Source organism: Megalops cyprinoides, chromosome 23, assembly GCF_013368585.1.
Source record: "Megalops cyprinoides isolate fMegCyp1 chromosome 23, fMegCyp1.pri, whole genome shotgun sequence".
Taxonomy (NCBI): Eukaryota; Metazoa; Chordata; class Actinopteri; order Elopiformes; family Megalopidae; genus Megalops; species Megalops cyprinoides.
In genome coordinates this window covers 22,250,950-22,266,590 of record NC_050605.1, presented here as the reverse complement: position 1 = coordinate 22,266,590, position 15,641 = coordinate 22,250,950, and the positions used below count along the sequence as shown (strand labels likewise).

Genomic DNA, 15,641 nt, shown 5'->3' with positions numbered 1-15,641 from the left:
AAATTACGATGGAAGACTGGACAAAGTTGGTGTCAAACCTTTTCTTATGCACTACAATTCCCACGATTCCTGGAGGTCTGGAGCGAGCCCGTGGCTTGCGCAACCTGTTTGGTTGAGGATGATGGGCGTGCTGGCTTAGTGTCCGCACACAGCGCGCACTCATCTGTGATTGGTGCAAACGCGCAACGGTGGAGTTTTGACCAATCAAAGGAGAATGCGCATCATGCGAGAAGAGGAGCAATTCTCAAGCTCTCCAAACGTGAGAGTTTAAATGAGATCCACCAGCTAGACAACCGAAATGTCTCTTCCCAGCGGAGCTATGTCAAAGGATCCAGAAAGTCGCAGGCGGAGGTCCACAGCCGATAGCCTCGGTGAGACATAACTCATTGGTTTTTAATTAATTACCTATGTTTGAATCACAATCACACACCAATTTTAATGGTTCCTCTGCGAAACCAGCGTATCGCTCATCTTCATGCAGTCAGCGTCCTCAGCGTAACGCTCCACTGGTTTGCGACACGCTTTGCCAGAATTGTAACTATTGCTTATCGCAATTCAGAATGGTGGAGTAAAGTTTAATATTGCATTTTTTATTTGCGAATATGGCAAACTGGCGTAATGCCAATTCAGTGGTACTGTTCGCAGTGGTCGATGAGCAACGCTTGCTAGCTTGCACACAGACATCAACGAAACAATTCGATTTGTTTCTAACTTAGCGAATGAATTAACTCACACTGCCAATCAATATCGTCTGGTCTCCGGGTTCTCAGGTGTACGGCCGGTTGGCTGTAATACGTTGTAGCAAGGCTATGTCGGTCGATGTTTCTGCAAAACGCCCGTGATTTTGGATGCGGTTTTTTCCTTAAAGCACCCCTGTGATTAGATTACAAAGTCAAAGTTACACTCAGTCAAGAAGTTCCAGAACGCTTATTCTGATAAAACGGTTTCGCAGGTGCAGTTTGATAACCGAACAGTGATTTTTTGCGTGCACCAACGCGGCATTTCAGGGTTGGCAAACAGCGGCTTTAGAGGAAGAACTTCTCGTCTGCAGCAGAGAAGTCATACCGAGTTTGACTGCAGAATACTCAGTGACGCCTATTTTATTAGTAAATGGGCTACCAAGTCCCTCAGAATTTGATATGATACCGTGTCACATATGATTTGGTATTTCTGATAATGCGATTCTTCCGATACATTTTTCGCAGAATACTTTGTGTTGTTACCGGTTAGGAACTCCCTTGAGATTTGTTTAGGTGCCATAAAAATGTTGCAACTCTCGTGAGGTCTGTACACTTTCAAAATTATGCAGTTTAATCCAAATAATGATAAATTCACAGTGTGCACTTACATTAATTAGGTTGCTCACACTGATACCACACATCCAGTTTGACAGCAGACTTCATTTTAATACATTCGTTTAGCTGTGGATGGAGAGAGAGGTTAGTCTCACAGATCTGGATGTTTTCCCTGAATATTGGAGTACTGTGGTGCCCATTTTCCCACGGTACTAAATCTGACCCAGGGAGAACAGCATTCATCACTGTCCACACTTAAGTCACAGTGCAGTTACCTCAGCCGATTCTGCATCTGAGCTGGGGTCCAAACTAAACGCTCTTCACTCTCCCAAGAACGACATTACCCCCAAACTCGGTATGCTCCGGCTGGTTCTTGATGCATTTCTTGCACAAAATGCAAAAAGCATCTTGGCACAAAATGGAAGCTCTTCCAGGTGTCGGCCTTTGTCGAAATCCTTTTTGCCTTTTTGTGAGCTGGCCCTTAGTTTCTCAGCTGTGCCCTCATTCTGCAGTGTGAGGCTGTAGAAGGGGGAATACGGCAGGCCTCTGGTCTTGCCGTTAGAGGCGAAATTGAGCCTGTCTTGTTCCAGGCCTCTAGCCTGGGTAGCATCTGTCTCCATGTGTCAGAGATCCGCATGCTTATAACAGCGTGGTAGCTACATTCCACAGATGGTGCAGACCCAGGGTCACTGGTGTGCTTTCCACACGTCGGCGGCAGTGTAGCATGGTGGTAAGGAGTAGGGCTTGTAACTGAAAGGTTGTTGGTTTGATTCCCGGCTGGGACACTGCTGCTGTACCCTTGGCCAAGGTATTTAAACCGGAATTGCCTCAGTAAATATCCAACTGTATAAATGGATAACACGTAAAACCTGTGGAAGTCGCTCTAGATAAGAGTATCCGCTAAATGACAATAATGCAATGTCTGTCAGAAGTAGTTCCCTTGTTTTGATGGTGTGTTTTCTTGGGAAGCATGCGTCAGTCTTGTGTGCAGGCTGTGAAAAATGGACTGGTTTAAATGCTGATGAGGTGAGACTGTTACCAGTTTGCTTGGCAGGGATGCCAGCACTGTAATCTGTTTTGTGAGTGAACTGTTTAACAGCAAACGGAAAGCAGAGGATCATGCAAAAAATTGTGTGCAATTCATATTGTTTTATCACATTATTGTCAATTGTTTATGATTTTGAACCTGCTGATTGTTTGCCAGTAATCTGCGTGCTGAATTCATCTGATTTCACTGCCCTAGTTTTAGTCTGATTGTCTGCATCTCCAGCCTCTTCTACATGTCCTGTTCTGACTGCCTTGAAATATTAGAATATTTAGGGTACCAAACGAGTCGAATCATGTTTTAAAACCTTAACGTTATGTTCCTGTTCTGGGAAGTGGTTTCTGTTGTGGTTCCTTCTTATCCGGCATGGTCTGAGTTGCACTGTTCAACCTCTGTGTTGTGTTTTTGTGAAAGTCCCTAAAGGGTTTTTTTTAATCTGTCTGTGGAATCCATTGAGAATGTAATTGGAGACAGCATTTCCTCCCTGCTAATGCGGAGTGGAGGAGAAGGGCGGCTTGTGACCTGCATGAGCGTAATCTCTCCATCATCTCAGATCACCAGACTCGTGATGTGCTGAAATCGGAAGAATGATGTGGTTCTGATCCACGATCAAGTGTCTGTGCTGGTATATGATGCTTTGTGTTGGTACTTTTGCTGTGTCAGTTTTGTTTGGATACTTTTGAACTCCTGTAATTAGGTTGTATTGACCCTGAATCTCTGTCTGCCCGTCTGTCTCTGCCCGTCTGTCTCTGCCCGTCTGTCTCTGCCCGTCTGTCTCTGCCCGTCTGTCTCTGCCCCTCTCTCTCTGCCTCAGATCCCCCATGGGACAATGACCCCCGAGGTCACCGCCGCAGCTCTCTGTGTGACAGACTCTGTGTGGCCAGCATGCACCCTGAGCTTTTGGGCACCCCCTCGCCCAACACCAGCCATCACATCGGTGTCTTCACCCCCAAATACACTGGACAGAGAAGTAGGGTGCTGCAGCTTTGCTTTGCTCAGTATTATCAGTCACAAGCCGGGGGGGCTTGAATGTCCATACATGTTCAGGATCTAATCAGTTATCTTTGGGTTATGGAGTTCAGGGCTCATTACATTGAAATTGCCTTTTGAACATTTCCTCACAAATATTGCCTTGTTTAAACATCCCTTGTTCAATGATATATATATATATATATATATGTGTGTGTGTGTATGTATAATGATTTGCTGGTATGAAAATAATATTTTTGTAATGAAAGTAGATGATCTCGGCACCTCAAGTGTTTCTCTGAAGTATAGGTTGGTCTGTAAGCATTCATCACTGTGCTTGGAAGCTGACTGTGTTACTTCCTACCATGTGACCAGCAATTCATCACTGTGTGTCCTGTAATGGAGATAATCAATCCGTAAAATGCAGGAAAAAAGGATTTAAGTGTTTCTAGTGACTACAGATGTGTGCTAATGACGTGAACAGTAGGGTCTGTAAGGACACTGGGAAAAGCTGACGGCAGAGAGACATAAACGCGTTTGTCTTAGGGTTGGTGGCGGCTGCGTGCTGCGGAGTGTGACAGCGTGTCTTTTTGCCGTGTTCGACGCTCCTGTAGGACACTCCTTCCCCTCGAAGTGCGGTCCCGCGTCCGATGAGGTGTGGGAGGAGGGCATGTCCAAGACCACCATCAGGGCAGAGAACGAGGTGGAGGCACAGAAACTGGCCAACAACTACAAGGTGGGTGTGGGGGCGGGGGGAGGGGGGGTCTGTGACAGAGTCACTGCTGTCATTTAGCAGGGGCTCTTATCCAGAGCGACTTGCACAGTGCATCTTATAGCAGGGCTGAAGGTAATAGCTTCACTGTGTTATGTAGTAGTGGGTAGCGGAGCACTTTCAGCAGTGACGTCACTCCCCGAGACTTTGCTGGGTAGCGTTATTGCCCATAGATCTAGGGGCAAATTGCCTTTATCTCAGTGGGTAGCACCGTTACCAAGCCCTGAAGCTCAGCGTGTAGGCTCTGGTAGCTTGGCATTTCTGTGCCCTGTCTGTGCCGTTTTTGCGTGACGATTCTGCGCGTGGTGTTTCACCTCTGCGTTTCTGTGCCCTGTCTGTGCCGTTTTTGCGTGACGATTCTGCGCGTGGTGTTTCACCTCTGCGTTTCTGTGCCCTGTCTGTGCCGTTTTTGCGTGACGATTCTGCGCGTGGTGTTTCACCTCTGCGCCGTTTCCAGTTTGGCTTCCGGAAGTGGAAGAGCCACATCACGGAGCGGCCGTTCGAGGACCGGTCCGACATCGTGAAGGAGCTGTACTCCGAGCTGAACGTCGTCAGGTCCCCTGCAGGTGAGCGCGTCCGGACGGAACCGGTTTTAACCTGTCGGGAGGAGCAGCAGTGCGTCCCCCTCCCCTCCTCCGGCGGCAGCTGTGACCTCCCTGTTAGTGCAGAACAGCCCAGACCCTGCAGTTCTGGAGACGTCTCTCTTCATTCCGTCTGAGCTCTTATGTAATGAAGTCAGTTATTACGCTAAATTAACTGAGGTGACCAAGTGCTCAGGGTTATCAGTAAGAGTCTGGGGAGGGGAAAAAAATAAAACCCGAATATCTCTGGTGCTGTAAGAGCAGGTCTGTCCTCCTGGCCTGGGCAGTTTACCAGGACAGACTCATTAGTGAGGGTTTACCAAGAATCTTAAGTCAAGTCTAAATGGTCTACTCAAGTCAAGTCAACACAGCTGTTTGAAATATTAAGCCATTGTAAGCTTTTGTAAATATTGATGAAAATATAGTTTCCCGTTAATTAACTGATTTTTTTTTTCTCACCCATCTTTGCAGGTTCTTTATTCACCTGTGGGAATATAGTGTATGTGCTGTTGTTCGGCTGGTGGACATCTTTAGTGTACGCCCTGGTCAGTGCACTGATGTTCCTCACCATCATCGGAATACCCTATGGTACGCGGCTCTCCGTATTACTTCAGAGTGTGTTTTCTTTACGGCTGGTGTTTCTCAGGATCCTGCCCTCACTTTATGTTGTATTTCAGGGAAGCTGTGCTGGAGGCTCTCCTGCTACTTCCTGTGGCCGTTTGGGAAGTCGATAGAGAAGGTAACGGAAGCGGGGGGTTTTTTTAATCGCGCTCGTTCGCTTGCACGCTCCCGCCCGGGGTCACTGTGTGCACATGGTCGTTGGTTCTGCCTTTCATTTCTCCTTGGGTAAACCGCCCCAGCGCTGGCTCATGGTGTTCTGTGTGTGTGTGGCAGCCCCAAAAGCAGAAGGGCAGGGATTTCGGTTGTGCATGAGTCTGTGTGGCATTAGCATGTGTGTCACTGTATTCATGTTACCAAAGAGGTGTTGCAACTCCAGTGTCACAGAGGAAGAAAGGGCTGAGGAACATGCATGTCTGCTATTGTGTGTATGTCTCAGCCTTCATCAGGGATAGGGCTGCTGCCCTTGTGATGTTAGGGTAATTGATAACAATCATAATTATCAAAAGTACATAAAAAGTTGACTAAGTTAAATGAAAGTTATAAAGAAAGAAATAAGTTTGACTTCTAATTTAATTAGCAGTGAGAACCTGTGATTTTTTTTTGACGTACCCTTCCCTAGATTTTCAGTTACATGGTGGCTTTGTCTGTTGCGTAAAGCCGAATGTCAGCCAGGTCCCCAGCCGGCGGTGGCTGTGTCATGTGAGGAGCAGCCCGGGGCGGCCGGGCTGTTAGAGCCGGCGGGACCGAAGCCGCGATTCGCCGTGGCTGATCTGGGCCACAGAGGGAGCATTGATGTGCAGCTTCCTACTGCAGAGGGACAGATGGAGCCATCGGCTCTGACAGGAGGAGGGCCAGGCTCAGGGCATCCGAGGTTGACTGTATTATATCTCTCTCTCTCTCTCTCTTTCTCTGTCCCCCCCCCCAGGCCAGCAGTCTGGCAGGCACCTGCTGTGTGAGGTTTCCCCACTGTGAGGCCATCCCCGAGGTGGACGAGATGAAGGAGACCTCGCCCCTACTGCAGTCCGCGCCCATCGAAATGCCCCACCCCGTGCCCCTGTGCCCCCAGGCCCCCCCGCAGCCCCGATACTGGGTGAGGCTTAAACGCCCAGTCATGTGGAAGTTGCTGTGCTCTAAAATAAAGCTGGTCTCCTGCTCAGTGGGAACGAGGAAGAGGAACATCAGCTGCAAACTCTGTACGCACACTCGCTCTGACTTATCCGATGTGATGAGGTTCTTGCTGTGGGAACATTCATTTGGAGCTCTCTTGATACACCTCATCCTGGGATATAGAGATGGGTGTTTTGTGTTGCGTTTATCACATTAAGGAGTAAAGGAGTCATTTCTTACAAAACCGAACCAAGAGCAAGTCTCCTCAACTCGGATTGCCTCAGTGCAGTTTATCTCTGTTTATTCTGTTAACTGATATGACTGAGGCTATTTAGTTCAATGATTTTAAGCACTCTTCTCTAAGGAGATCCACACAGACCCAGCAGCTCTCTGAGATTAGCCAGAGGCCAGCTCTCTGTGATACTCTTATCCTTATGAAACGTGTCTTGTGTTGTAACGGTAGACTGTGCGCTCACGTCGGGCTGGTTGCTCTGTGTTTTTGGGGTGCAGTGTCGCTTGAGCACATACGTGTGGCTGCTGCTCGGGTACCCCCTGCTGTGCGTGGTCCATGCTCTGGCCTGCATCCTGTCCTGGATGCTGGTCTTCACCATCCCTGTGGCCAGGATGAACGGCCGCACCATGAGCTCCATCCTGCTCATGGCCCCCGAGCAGGTGCTCATCTGCTCTGTGAAAAAGGCGAGTTCTGTGTGTCCCGCTTCCCGCACCCCTCACAGGGGGGAAAATTTACTGTAGGGAGAGTACAGCAGTGTGCTTTTAAACAGGCTTTATTTCCTTAAATTTAGGATTGATTCCGTTTGCACCAGGAAAATGAAATCAAATTTGACTTTCATTTGCAGACAAATTGAAGCTAGTTCTATACCTCACTGCAACACTCACACCAGAGTGCTGTTGGTTTCACTTTTCGGCTTTGCTTAGGTGTCTTGTCTTTTGGTAGTAGCATCCGTTATCTATAGAATGTTCAGACAGTAACTTCACAAGGCCACCGTTTAGAGTCCTTTCTGAAAGGTCTGCTTTTGTACTGACTTCATCTCCCCAATAGTCTAGGACCACCTGTCTGTGACGGGATGTGATTGTTTTAATTTCCACCCTAGTGTGACTACACACTGTAGTTTTTGAATATCATGTGTAAACATATCATATCATATGTAATATGTTGTGGAAGTCATGTCTGAGTTGTATTATTTTTCTTCTCTCTCTCTCTCTCTCTCAGACTCAGGGTTGTGAGAGCAGAGCTATTCTCTGTTGTTACTATGCCTTCAACTGCTACTACTACAAATACACTGTAGATGGGATCAATGTCTTTGCTGTCAGTATCCTTTACGGAATGTCAGATAGGAGGTGGAGGGGGGGGACAGGTGACATGGCTCCACCAGGGGGCAGTAGAGAGCAAATGGTTGGAGGATCTCTTTTTCAGGAATATATGGTCTCTGAAATATGTGTCTGATAGTCCATGTAACTCCTGCCACTTCAGCATAAACCCACCGTAAATCCTGAGCTCCTGGAGTAAATCTGCCCACAGTGGATAGGTAGGCTGTTTCTCTTCTCTGTCTGTGCTGGTTAGCGTCCTTAAAGCATTTGCCCTCAGACCTCCTCCTCCTGGTGATCGTCACCCTGGCGATCGGGTACACCGACACGTCAGACCACTTCATCAGCCCACAGGCCAAGTTCGCCATGGCCGTCAGCTCCATCATCCCCCTGTCCTACTACATTGGCATGGGCATCGCCAGGTAACGGCCCGGTCTCCCACGGCAACACCGCCTCCCTCGTCCGATTGCCTCAGGTCGTATGTGGGTGGCAGTGCAGGAAGATCGTTCCTTGTTGCTGTTTATGAAGTGGTGCTGAAGGGCGTAAAGCCACAGGCACCAGGGTGAAATGCAGTTCTCCTGATCTGTGCCTCCTGACTCTGAGAGACCCGCATGGCTGTGGTGAGGATAACGGTATTTTTTTTTTATTTTTTATTTTTTTGTGTCGCCCGCAGCATCTCGGCGCAGAGTAACTTCGCGGTGGGCGCGGTGGTGAACGCCACCTTCGGCTCCATCACGGAGATGACCTTCTACATCACAGCCCTGCTGCGGGGCCACAACGCCGGAAGCAAGTGCTTCGAGGAGGTGGTGAAATCCGCCCTGACCGGCACGCTGCTCGGCTGCATCCTTTTCATCCCGGTGAGCGTCGCCGTGGCGATCCGCCAAGGAGCGGGCCGTCCCGAACCCGCGGCCTGCTCCGCACCGACAGCACCTCCTTCCTTGTCCGGGAGGGCAGTTGGTGATTGGAGGTTCTGGCTGTGTTGTTGTGCTGGCTGTGGATGTTCTGTTTTAGACCACATCTGTTCAAAAGCATTCATGCTGAGCTGGCAAACTACAACACCTAAAGTGTTAACAACGGCAGAGACACAACCTTCAAAGAGAAACACACAGCGCTGATTGTCTGGTTAATGTATAGATGATCTGTGATTCCATACATCTGACATCAGTCAAAGGGAAAAGCATGTTGAAGTTAGTCAAGGAAGGGAGAAAAAAACTTGTTTTATTATTGTTGGAAACAAGCATTTTTTTTTAATGAAATAGTAACAGACACATGTTTAGTGCTACATTCTGCGGTAGACATTTTTTTTATGGAGGGGTAGTGAGACTGGTGGGGTGAATCAGAGCTGTTCTGATTGGCTGCGTCTCTCTCCGTCCCCAGGGAATCTGCATGATCATTGGTGGCTGCAAGCACAGGGAGCAGAGGTTCAACAGCCGCTCGGCGGGCGTAAGCTCCGCCCTCCTCTTCATTTCGGTGGGAGGTGAGAGGTCGAGGGGGCCCGTCTCGCACCGTTCCGGCCGCGGGGGTCGGGGGTCGTCACGCATGTCACACACACATCGCTGTGTCTCCGCAGGTGTGTTCGCCCCGACGCTCTTCTCCAAGGCGTACGGGAACCTGGTGTGCGAGGCCTGTGCCAACAGCACCGCGAACTCCAGCGGCCCCTTCGCGTGCAAGAACTGCCACTATGACCTGGTAATGTAGCGTAGCATAGCGCCGCCCTGACCCTCCTCCACTGCTGCGGCCACCAGCACTGCTCACATCATGGCTGGGCACGCCGGGAGAGGGGGGGGTTGTCAGATGGATCAAAATGTTCTGTGACAAAATGTATACACGCTGTCTGTATATGCTATACGCTGTATCCTCTCTCTAAGGCCCATGTATTTTGGATGCTTGAGCTGCATCATTTGTTTTCATATACATTAAGTTACTGACCTCTCTTTCTGTGATGAACTGTTTTAATCGGTTTTCTAAGGTCGCACAGAAACGAGGCAGATAAAAAGGCACTGCAGCTGTGGCTCCGTGCACCGGTCTGAGGAGTAACTTTTCTTTTCTCTCTGCAGAGTGAAAATAACCATTCCCTGTTTCACAGTCACATTGAGTGAGTACTGTGTCCTGCTGATTATATCTGAGCTCTGTGCAGTCAAAGATTAAGACTGTAACATTACTACCAAACACTGTGCAAAAGTGTGGTTGCTTTTCCATTTTATGTCATTCGTCTTTTTTGACTGGTGGACGTTGTGTAACATTAATGATTGCTGTGCTGTTTGTGTGTGTGTGTGTGTGTGTGTGTGTGTGTGTGTGTGTGTGTGTGTGTGTGTAAAAGAAACACTGCAGCTGATTTCAACAGTGTCTCTCTCTCTGTGTGTGTGTGTGTGTGTGTGTGTGTGTGTGTGTGTGTGTGTGTGTGTGTGTGTGTGTGTGTGTGTGTGTGTGTGTGTGTGTGTAGGCCGTTGGTGAACACCATTGCGGTGCTGCTGCCTGCAGCTTACCTGATTGGCCTGATCTTCACCCTGAAGACGCACTCGCACATATACGACATCCACATCAGCGGCTGCCACGGTCCGTCTCTCCGCTCAGCCTGTTCCTCTCCTGTCCTTCCATCTCTTTCAAGGGGCCTGAAACGCTGTACTTAGAAAATCCTCAGCATTTTGGCAAAAGTGGAAAAAATTTGGGTTGTATTAGCTTGACTTTAATTATAATATAATGGTAAAACGTCTTGATGTCAAAATTAAATTACGTTGTCATTTAGGGGACGCTCTTGTCCACAGCAACTTGCATATGTTACAGTGTGAAGAAATGATGCAAGAATAGTCTCTACCCTTATCTCCCCTACACTCCTGTCTGTGCCCCTGTGTTGGTTGCACTGCAGCTCCCGGTCATCACGATGCGGTCGTGCACTGGTCCAGGTGGAGGGCTTTGATCATCCTCATCGTGGCAACGCTGCTGATGTCGGCCTGTGCTGACCTGACCACTGAGCACATCAAGCCCATTCTCGCCCACTCCAGTATCTCTCAGGTGAGGGATTCATTGTCAGTATCAAACAGCAGAGGAGAGAGGATCAGAAGGGGAGAACAGGTGCTTGGAACTCTGATCTCTCCCTCTCTCCTGGTTTTTCAGTATTTCATAGGAGTCACTGTCCTGGCAATGGTGCCTGAACTGCCAGAGATTGTCAATGGAATCCAGTTCGCCCTTCAGAATAACATCAGTTTGAGGTTGGTCCCTCCTCCATATTTGTCAGTAAAACAAAACAAATGCCGTCATGAATCTGTGCTTCTTAACCAAACACAACATGTTTATTCTACTTACCTTCTGCATTGTGATTATTTTATTTGTGATTTTTTTTCCCCCCAGTCTGGAGGTGGGCAGTTGCATAGCAGTGCAAGTGTGTATGCTTCAGATTCCCCTGCTGGTATTATTCAATGCTTTTTATGTAAGTGTGATTCTGCGGTGAACATCGTTAGCTCTGTCTCTGCTTCAGAAATGTTCTGAAAAATTAATGTCCAGATTATTTAAGATGCTGATATCCTTAGTTGAATATTATACTGATCTTCTGTCTCTAGGTTTGTGTCTAGAGAAGGGATGTTGCTGACATGTGAAACTGAGGGATTCTTTCTGCAGACGTAGCTCCTTAAACATGACTTCCCTTTTTCACTGGCTGCAGGATGTTGGCTTTGTGCTCATATTCAGCGACCTGCATCTCTGGTCGAGCATTTTTGGCGTCATCCTTGTAAACTACATCTTCATGGACGGGAAGTCTGACTACTTTCAGGGTAAGCCATCAGTGCGATAGCAGTGAAGCCATTTTCATAGTTGTCTTACAACCCTCTCGCACAAAGTGGTAAGTGGACAGTTTCAGGAAGCAGTGCCCTCTAGTGTAGAAAATGGTTTAAGAAAAACTTCAATGCCAGAGATTCCCAAACAGTATTTGTTGCAATGATTACATTCAGGGCTGATATTTTTGTAGTATACTTGTATATCCTCAAATAAAAAAAATATCTAAATGCAGCTGATTCTGTGTCATCAGAGATCTGATACTTAGTCAGCAGGAGATGGTTGAGGCCCAGGCTGTGTGTGTGTGAGAGAGTGTGTGAGAGAGTGTGTGAGAGAGTGTGTGAGAGTGTGTGTGTGAGAGTGTGAACATGCACATGTGTAACTAGGCTCTTCTCCCTCACAGGTACAGCCCTGGTCGTGGTCTACCTCATTCTGCTGGCACTGTACTTCTTTGCGCCTTCCCCTGACGGCTGCTGACCAGCAGAGGGCGCTGAAGGAGAACTCTCCCAAGGCCGACCCTTTACACTTAACTCTTTACCCTAACTTTTTTAAACTAAATGCTACAACATTTCTGACAGTGTGGAAACGGTCACAGAGTCTGGTGTGATTTTTCAGAATTTCCTATTTCTATGAGTGATTCACTACCTCTGTGTTTAACATGTGCATTTAACACCCTCTCCTTTTTTCGGCACTGATACCCACTCCTGGTGAACCACTGTCTCCGGCATCTGCCCTGAGCCCTTTATTGCCTTCAGAAATCAACCTCGTCCACCTGGTGTCCACCTCCAATGTTGGTGCCCCTGTCTCTCTTACCTGTTCACAGGTATTCCAGGGCATTAGGCGGTGTGGTGTTGCATGTGATCACTTCTGAAACGGATTTTTCTTCCTCTCTCCTTTACTCACGAGTTGCAGAAAGCACTGAGGGATGTGTCAGGGCTGTAAATGGGTTGCTGAAGGTATGCTGTGTTTGTTAAAATGTTTTTTAATAGGAATTCAGCAATATTTTGTTAAAAAAAGATGTTTAATATTTGTCAAGCAAATGTCTAAATACTATTTCACTAAAATAAAAATGTTAACTCAATACATGTGTGGTCTACTTTAATACAAGTGAACATTAGTAACTAGTAAGGGAAGCAGTAAGCAGTTGTCACTTAGAAACTGGGATTAATCCTTAGCCCCTTGCAAAATAGGGAGGATTTTTTTCCCTAATGGCAGCCATAGAAAAATGGCACTGACCACGGATTCCAAATTTTCACATTGTTCGATTTTTTTTTTTTTTTTTTTTTTTCCCCACATTGGAGAAGTGCAGCTTTTAACCAGAGTAATCCAGTTAGCACTGCTCTTTTGTTAACTACCATCATTCAGGATTTTCATTTGTGAGTATTTGGTGGAATTAAAGAAGAAAACAAGCTATTATTCAAACTTTGGGGGAAATGAAGTGCATGTGGGTCGTGGTGTGTAATGAATGATATTCAGTCTGTAGGCCGATAAGTTTAAAAACTTAAGATTTTCATTATTGAATATCTCTTGCCACCAACGCTAAAGGTGAACAGCTAGGTAGGGACATCAGCCAGCATCAGGGAGGGAGGAGCAGGATTAATTCCACGTGCTGAAAGAGGGAAGAATATTTGGAACAGTCAACGAGTTTAAAACAGGTTTTCCGTCCACTACAGCGGATGCTCATTGGTTCATTCTTAATGCAGTGACCTTTTCGAATAAATTCTAAGCCCTCAGCGGCCAGAAGCCTGCACACAAACCCATCAGAATCTTACAGTAAAGTCATCTGTGCCAACACTTCACACAGTACAAAAAGTAGGTACACCTCACTAGTATTTTGTTTTAATTCTTGTGATTTTGTAACCATTTGGGAAAATATTGTTTTGAACACTGGCTGCACTACACACTGCCATTTCTTGTGAGGATCTAGCTGTTGGATGAATGTTTTGACAGGAAAGAGAACCCCTTAAAGTTGGGGGGAGAAAATCCTGCACATCAGAGCATGAATTTATGCCAATGGCAGCGAGTCAAAATGCCTGCCTGCTGAAAAATCAATTACTCTGTCACTTGTAGTATAGTACAAATGAAGTCAAAATGCAAATTAACTACCTACTACCCAAAAGCTTAAAAAAACCCCTCCATGGACACAGCATGATTGTACACAAAAAGCCAATCCTGGTCCTAGGTGATGCTTATTTTGAGCCCCCAAAATATAAATACACAGTAACAGCATCCTTAAAGTTAGTTCAGTGTAAAAAAAAAAAAAAAAAAAAAAAAAAACCCAAAAACCACTTACAGTACAAGTTTATTGATTCATCAACAATGAAAACAGTTACACATACAGGTAAGCACATACTGCCTTGACCATTTGCTGCACAGCAAATATTTAATCCAGGAAGCCCCTCCCCTCCAACAGAGATTAACCATGACTTCATGCACACCAGGTTCTCATTACATGCAGAAATCAAATACAGAGGGGATATGAGCAGGCAGGCACAATCTGAGCATGTGCAAATCCCACCACAGAGCCAAGAAAACACCTTACCAAAAAAAAAAAAAAAAGAGGAAGGGTAGGAACACAGGCAGTACAGTACTTCCCTCGAGAAACGCGACAATGTGAACCTGAATCCCCATTTCTCACGTCGGTTCAGAGTGTTTTACATTGGCTGGAGTAAGGCTTTCAGAAAACCAGCAGATCCTCCATGTCAGCTTCTGGGCGTTCTTACCTTTCTTACACGCCAGTTTGCAGAGTTCGTTTTTCAGCAGCTACTCTTAAGAAATAACGTGCATGCTAGACGATCGCTTTACCTGTACTGGCCGGTTTACCTGTGACAAAAATGTTACTAGATGCAAACACATTAAACGTTTTCAAGAAAGGTGCCCAATTTAAACAAAGAATTTTTAAGGCCCCAAAAAACCCAATGTTAGCTTTACATCAGCATATGCCTATCCACCTATTTGGCATTTAAATGGGTAACACTTCTCCAAGAAAAATCCACCCAGTGAACTTTTATGTACAACTGCAGAGAGAAACTGGTGCATTTAAAATAAGGGTCACTATGACAAGGCAAGTCATCTCTTTACACCATTTCCACTTTTGCACTGTATTTTTAAAGAGCACAATCACTGTAAAATGAGATCTGGCTGCGCACTCATTTACAAATTAAAATAAATTACCCTAACAAAAAAAAAAAAAAAAAATGAAAATAAAAAAAAGTAAAAATGGTTTCTACCAAAAGGGGGATGGAAATGTCTGAATGTCTTAAGACTGCACCAAGCACATGGCTGTTTTTCATGGTGCCAGGTAAAAGTTAAGGTACACGCTTTGATCACTATCCAAATGTAAGACATCATTATTACAGGCCGGAGATCTGTCTTGTGTAAAAGTGGAATATTAGGCATTGAGACAGCATTCTCACACCATACTCCTTGTATTCTCATCTTAAACAAAACAGTATGATTTCAGATCTGTTCCAATTTATCTTCCTTAGCCATCTCAAAGCAGCCAGAACAGCTCTGAACACAAACTACAACAGCAGAAGAGTATTTCAGTTCTGTTAAAGATTCAATTGGCAAAGGCACTGAATGTCACGTTCCTTTTTTTCACACCTCTAAAACATTACATAAGATTATGACTGGCGCAAAGAAAAAAAAAAAAGGGGGGGGGGGTTTGTGTGTCAGACTGCAGGCAGGTACATTATTAAAATTCACATTTTAAAGACTACAGAGCACCATATTCACAGTGAAGTAAGATTTGGTGTAGAGGGTGGAGGAAGGCAAACTGCAGAGAGAGGAAGAGGTGGCAGAAAGTAAAGTCAGAAGATGACAGCTCAACGTCCACACCAACATTCTCCTTTGCATGTTAGGGGCGTTCCTTAAAAAGATCAGTCCCGTCATTAAGGTAGCAGCAATAAAGATGACTACAAGTCCTGTTAGCACTGTATTGCTGGGTCAGGGATGCTACTATCCTCCACAGAACGACAAAAGGCTTCCCCCTTCACCACAAAACAAAGCCTTAAAAACAGGGCTGAAAATGACTGCAAGCCCCTGTAGAGTTACATATAGGGAATATGCCTGTAAGATCATCTTAGTCATTTCAGAGGGACACCAGCACTGACAGAGGGGGTCACTGCACCCCTAAACACAAAAACAAAACTGAC

General features: G+C 46.3%; 1 protein-coding gene across 1 annotated transcript; it reads left to right on the top strand.

Moving 5' to 3' along the window:
• The first annotated feature begins 237 nt into the window (after positions 1-237).
• LOC118770077 (low affinity vacuolar monovalent cation/H(+) antiporter-like) lies at positions 238-12,414 on the top strand. Its single transcript, XM_036517496.1, has 20 exons — positions 238-371; positions 3,155-3,310; positions 3,924-4,045; positions 4,539-4,647; positions 5,134-5,250; positions 5,340-5,401; positions 6,209-6,373; positions 6,901-7,086; positions 7,622-7,721; positions 7,997-8,138; positions 8,390-8,573; positions 9,094-9,193; positions 9,287-9,405; positions 9,774-9,811; positions 10,160-10,272; positions 10,583-10,728; positions 10,831-10,925; positions 11,065-11,143; positions 11,375-11,483; positions 11,888-12,414. Exons 1-20 carry the CDS (start codon positions 299-301, stop codon positions 11,959-11,961), a joined length of 2,289 nt encoding a protein of 762 aa, XP_036373389.1. The 5' UTR covers positions 238-298; the 3' UTR covers positions 11,962-12,414.
• The last annotated feature ends 3,227 nt before the right edge of the window (positions 12,415-15,641 follow it).

Bases quoted from the DNA above. Each gene is read 5' to 3' on its own strand.
- LOC118770077 (XM_036517496.1), top strand. From the start codon at position 299: ATGTCTCTTCCCAGCGGAGCTATGTCAAAGGATCCAGAAAGTCGCAGG. The intron at 5,251-5,339 runs GTACGCGGCTCT...GTTGTATTTCAG, and splicing joins CATCATCGGAATACCCTATG to GGAAGCTGTGCTGGAGGCTC. The intron at 5,402-6,208 runs GTAACGGAAGCG...CCCCCCCCCCAG, and splicing joins TTGGGAAGTCGATAGAGAAG to GCCAGCAGTCTGGCAGGCAC.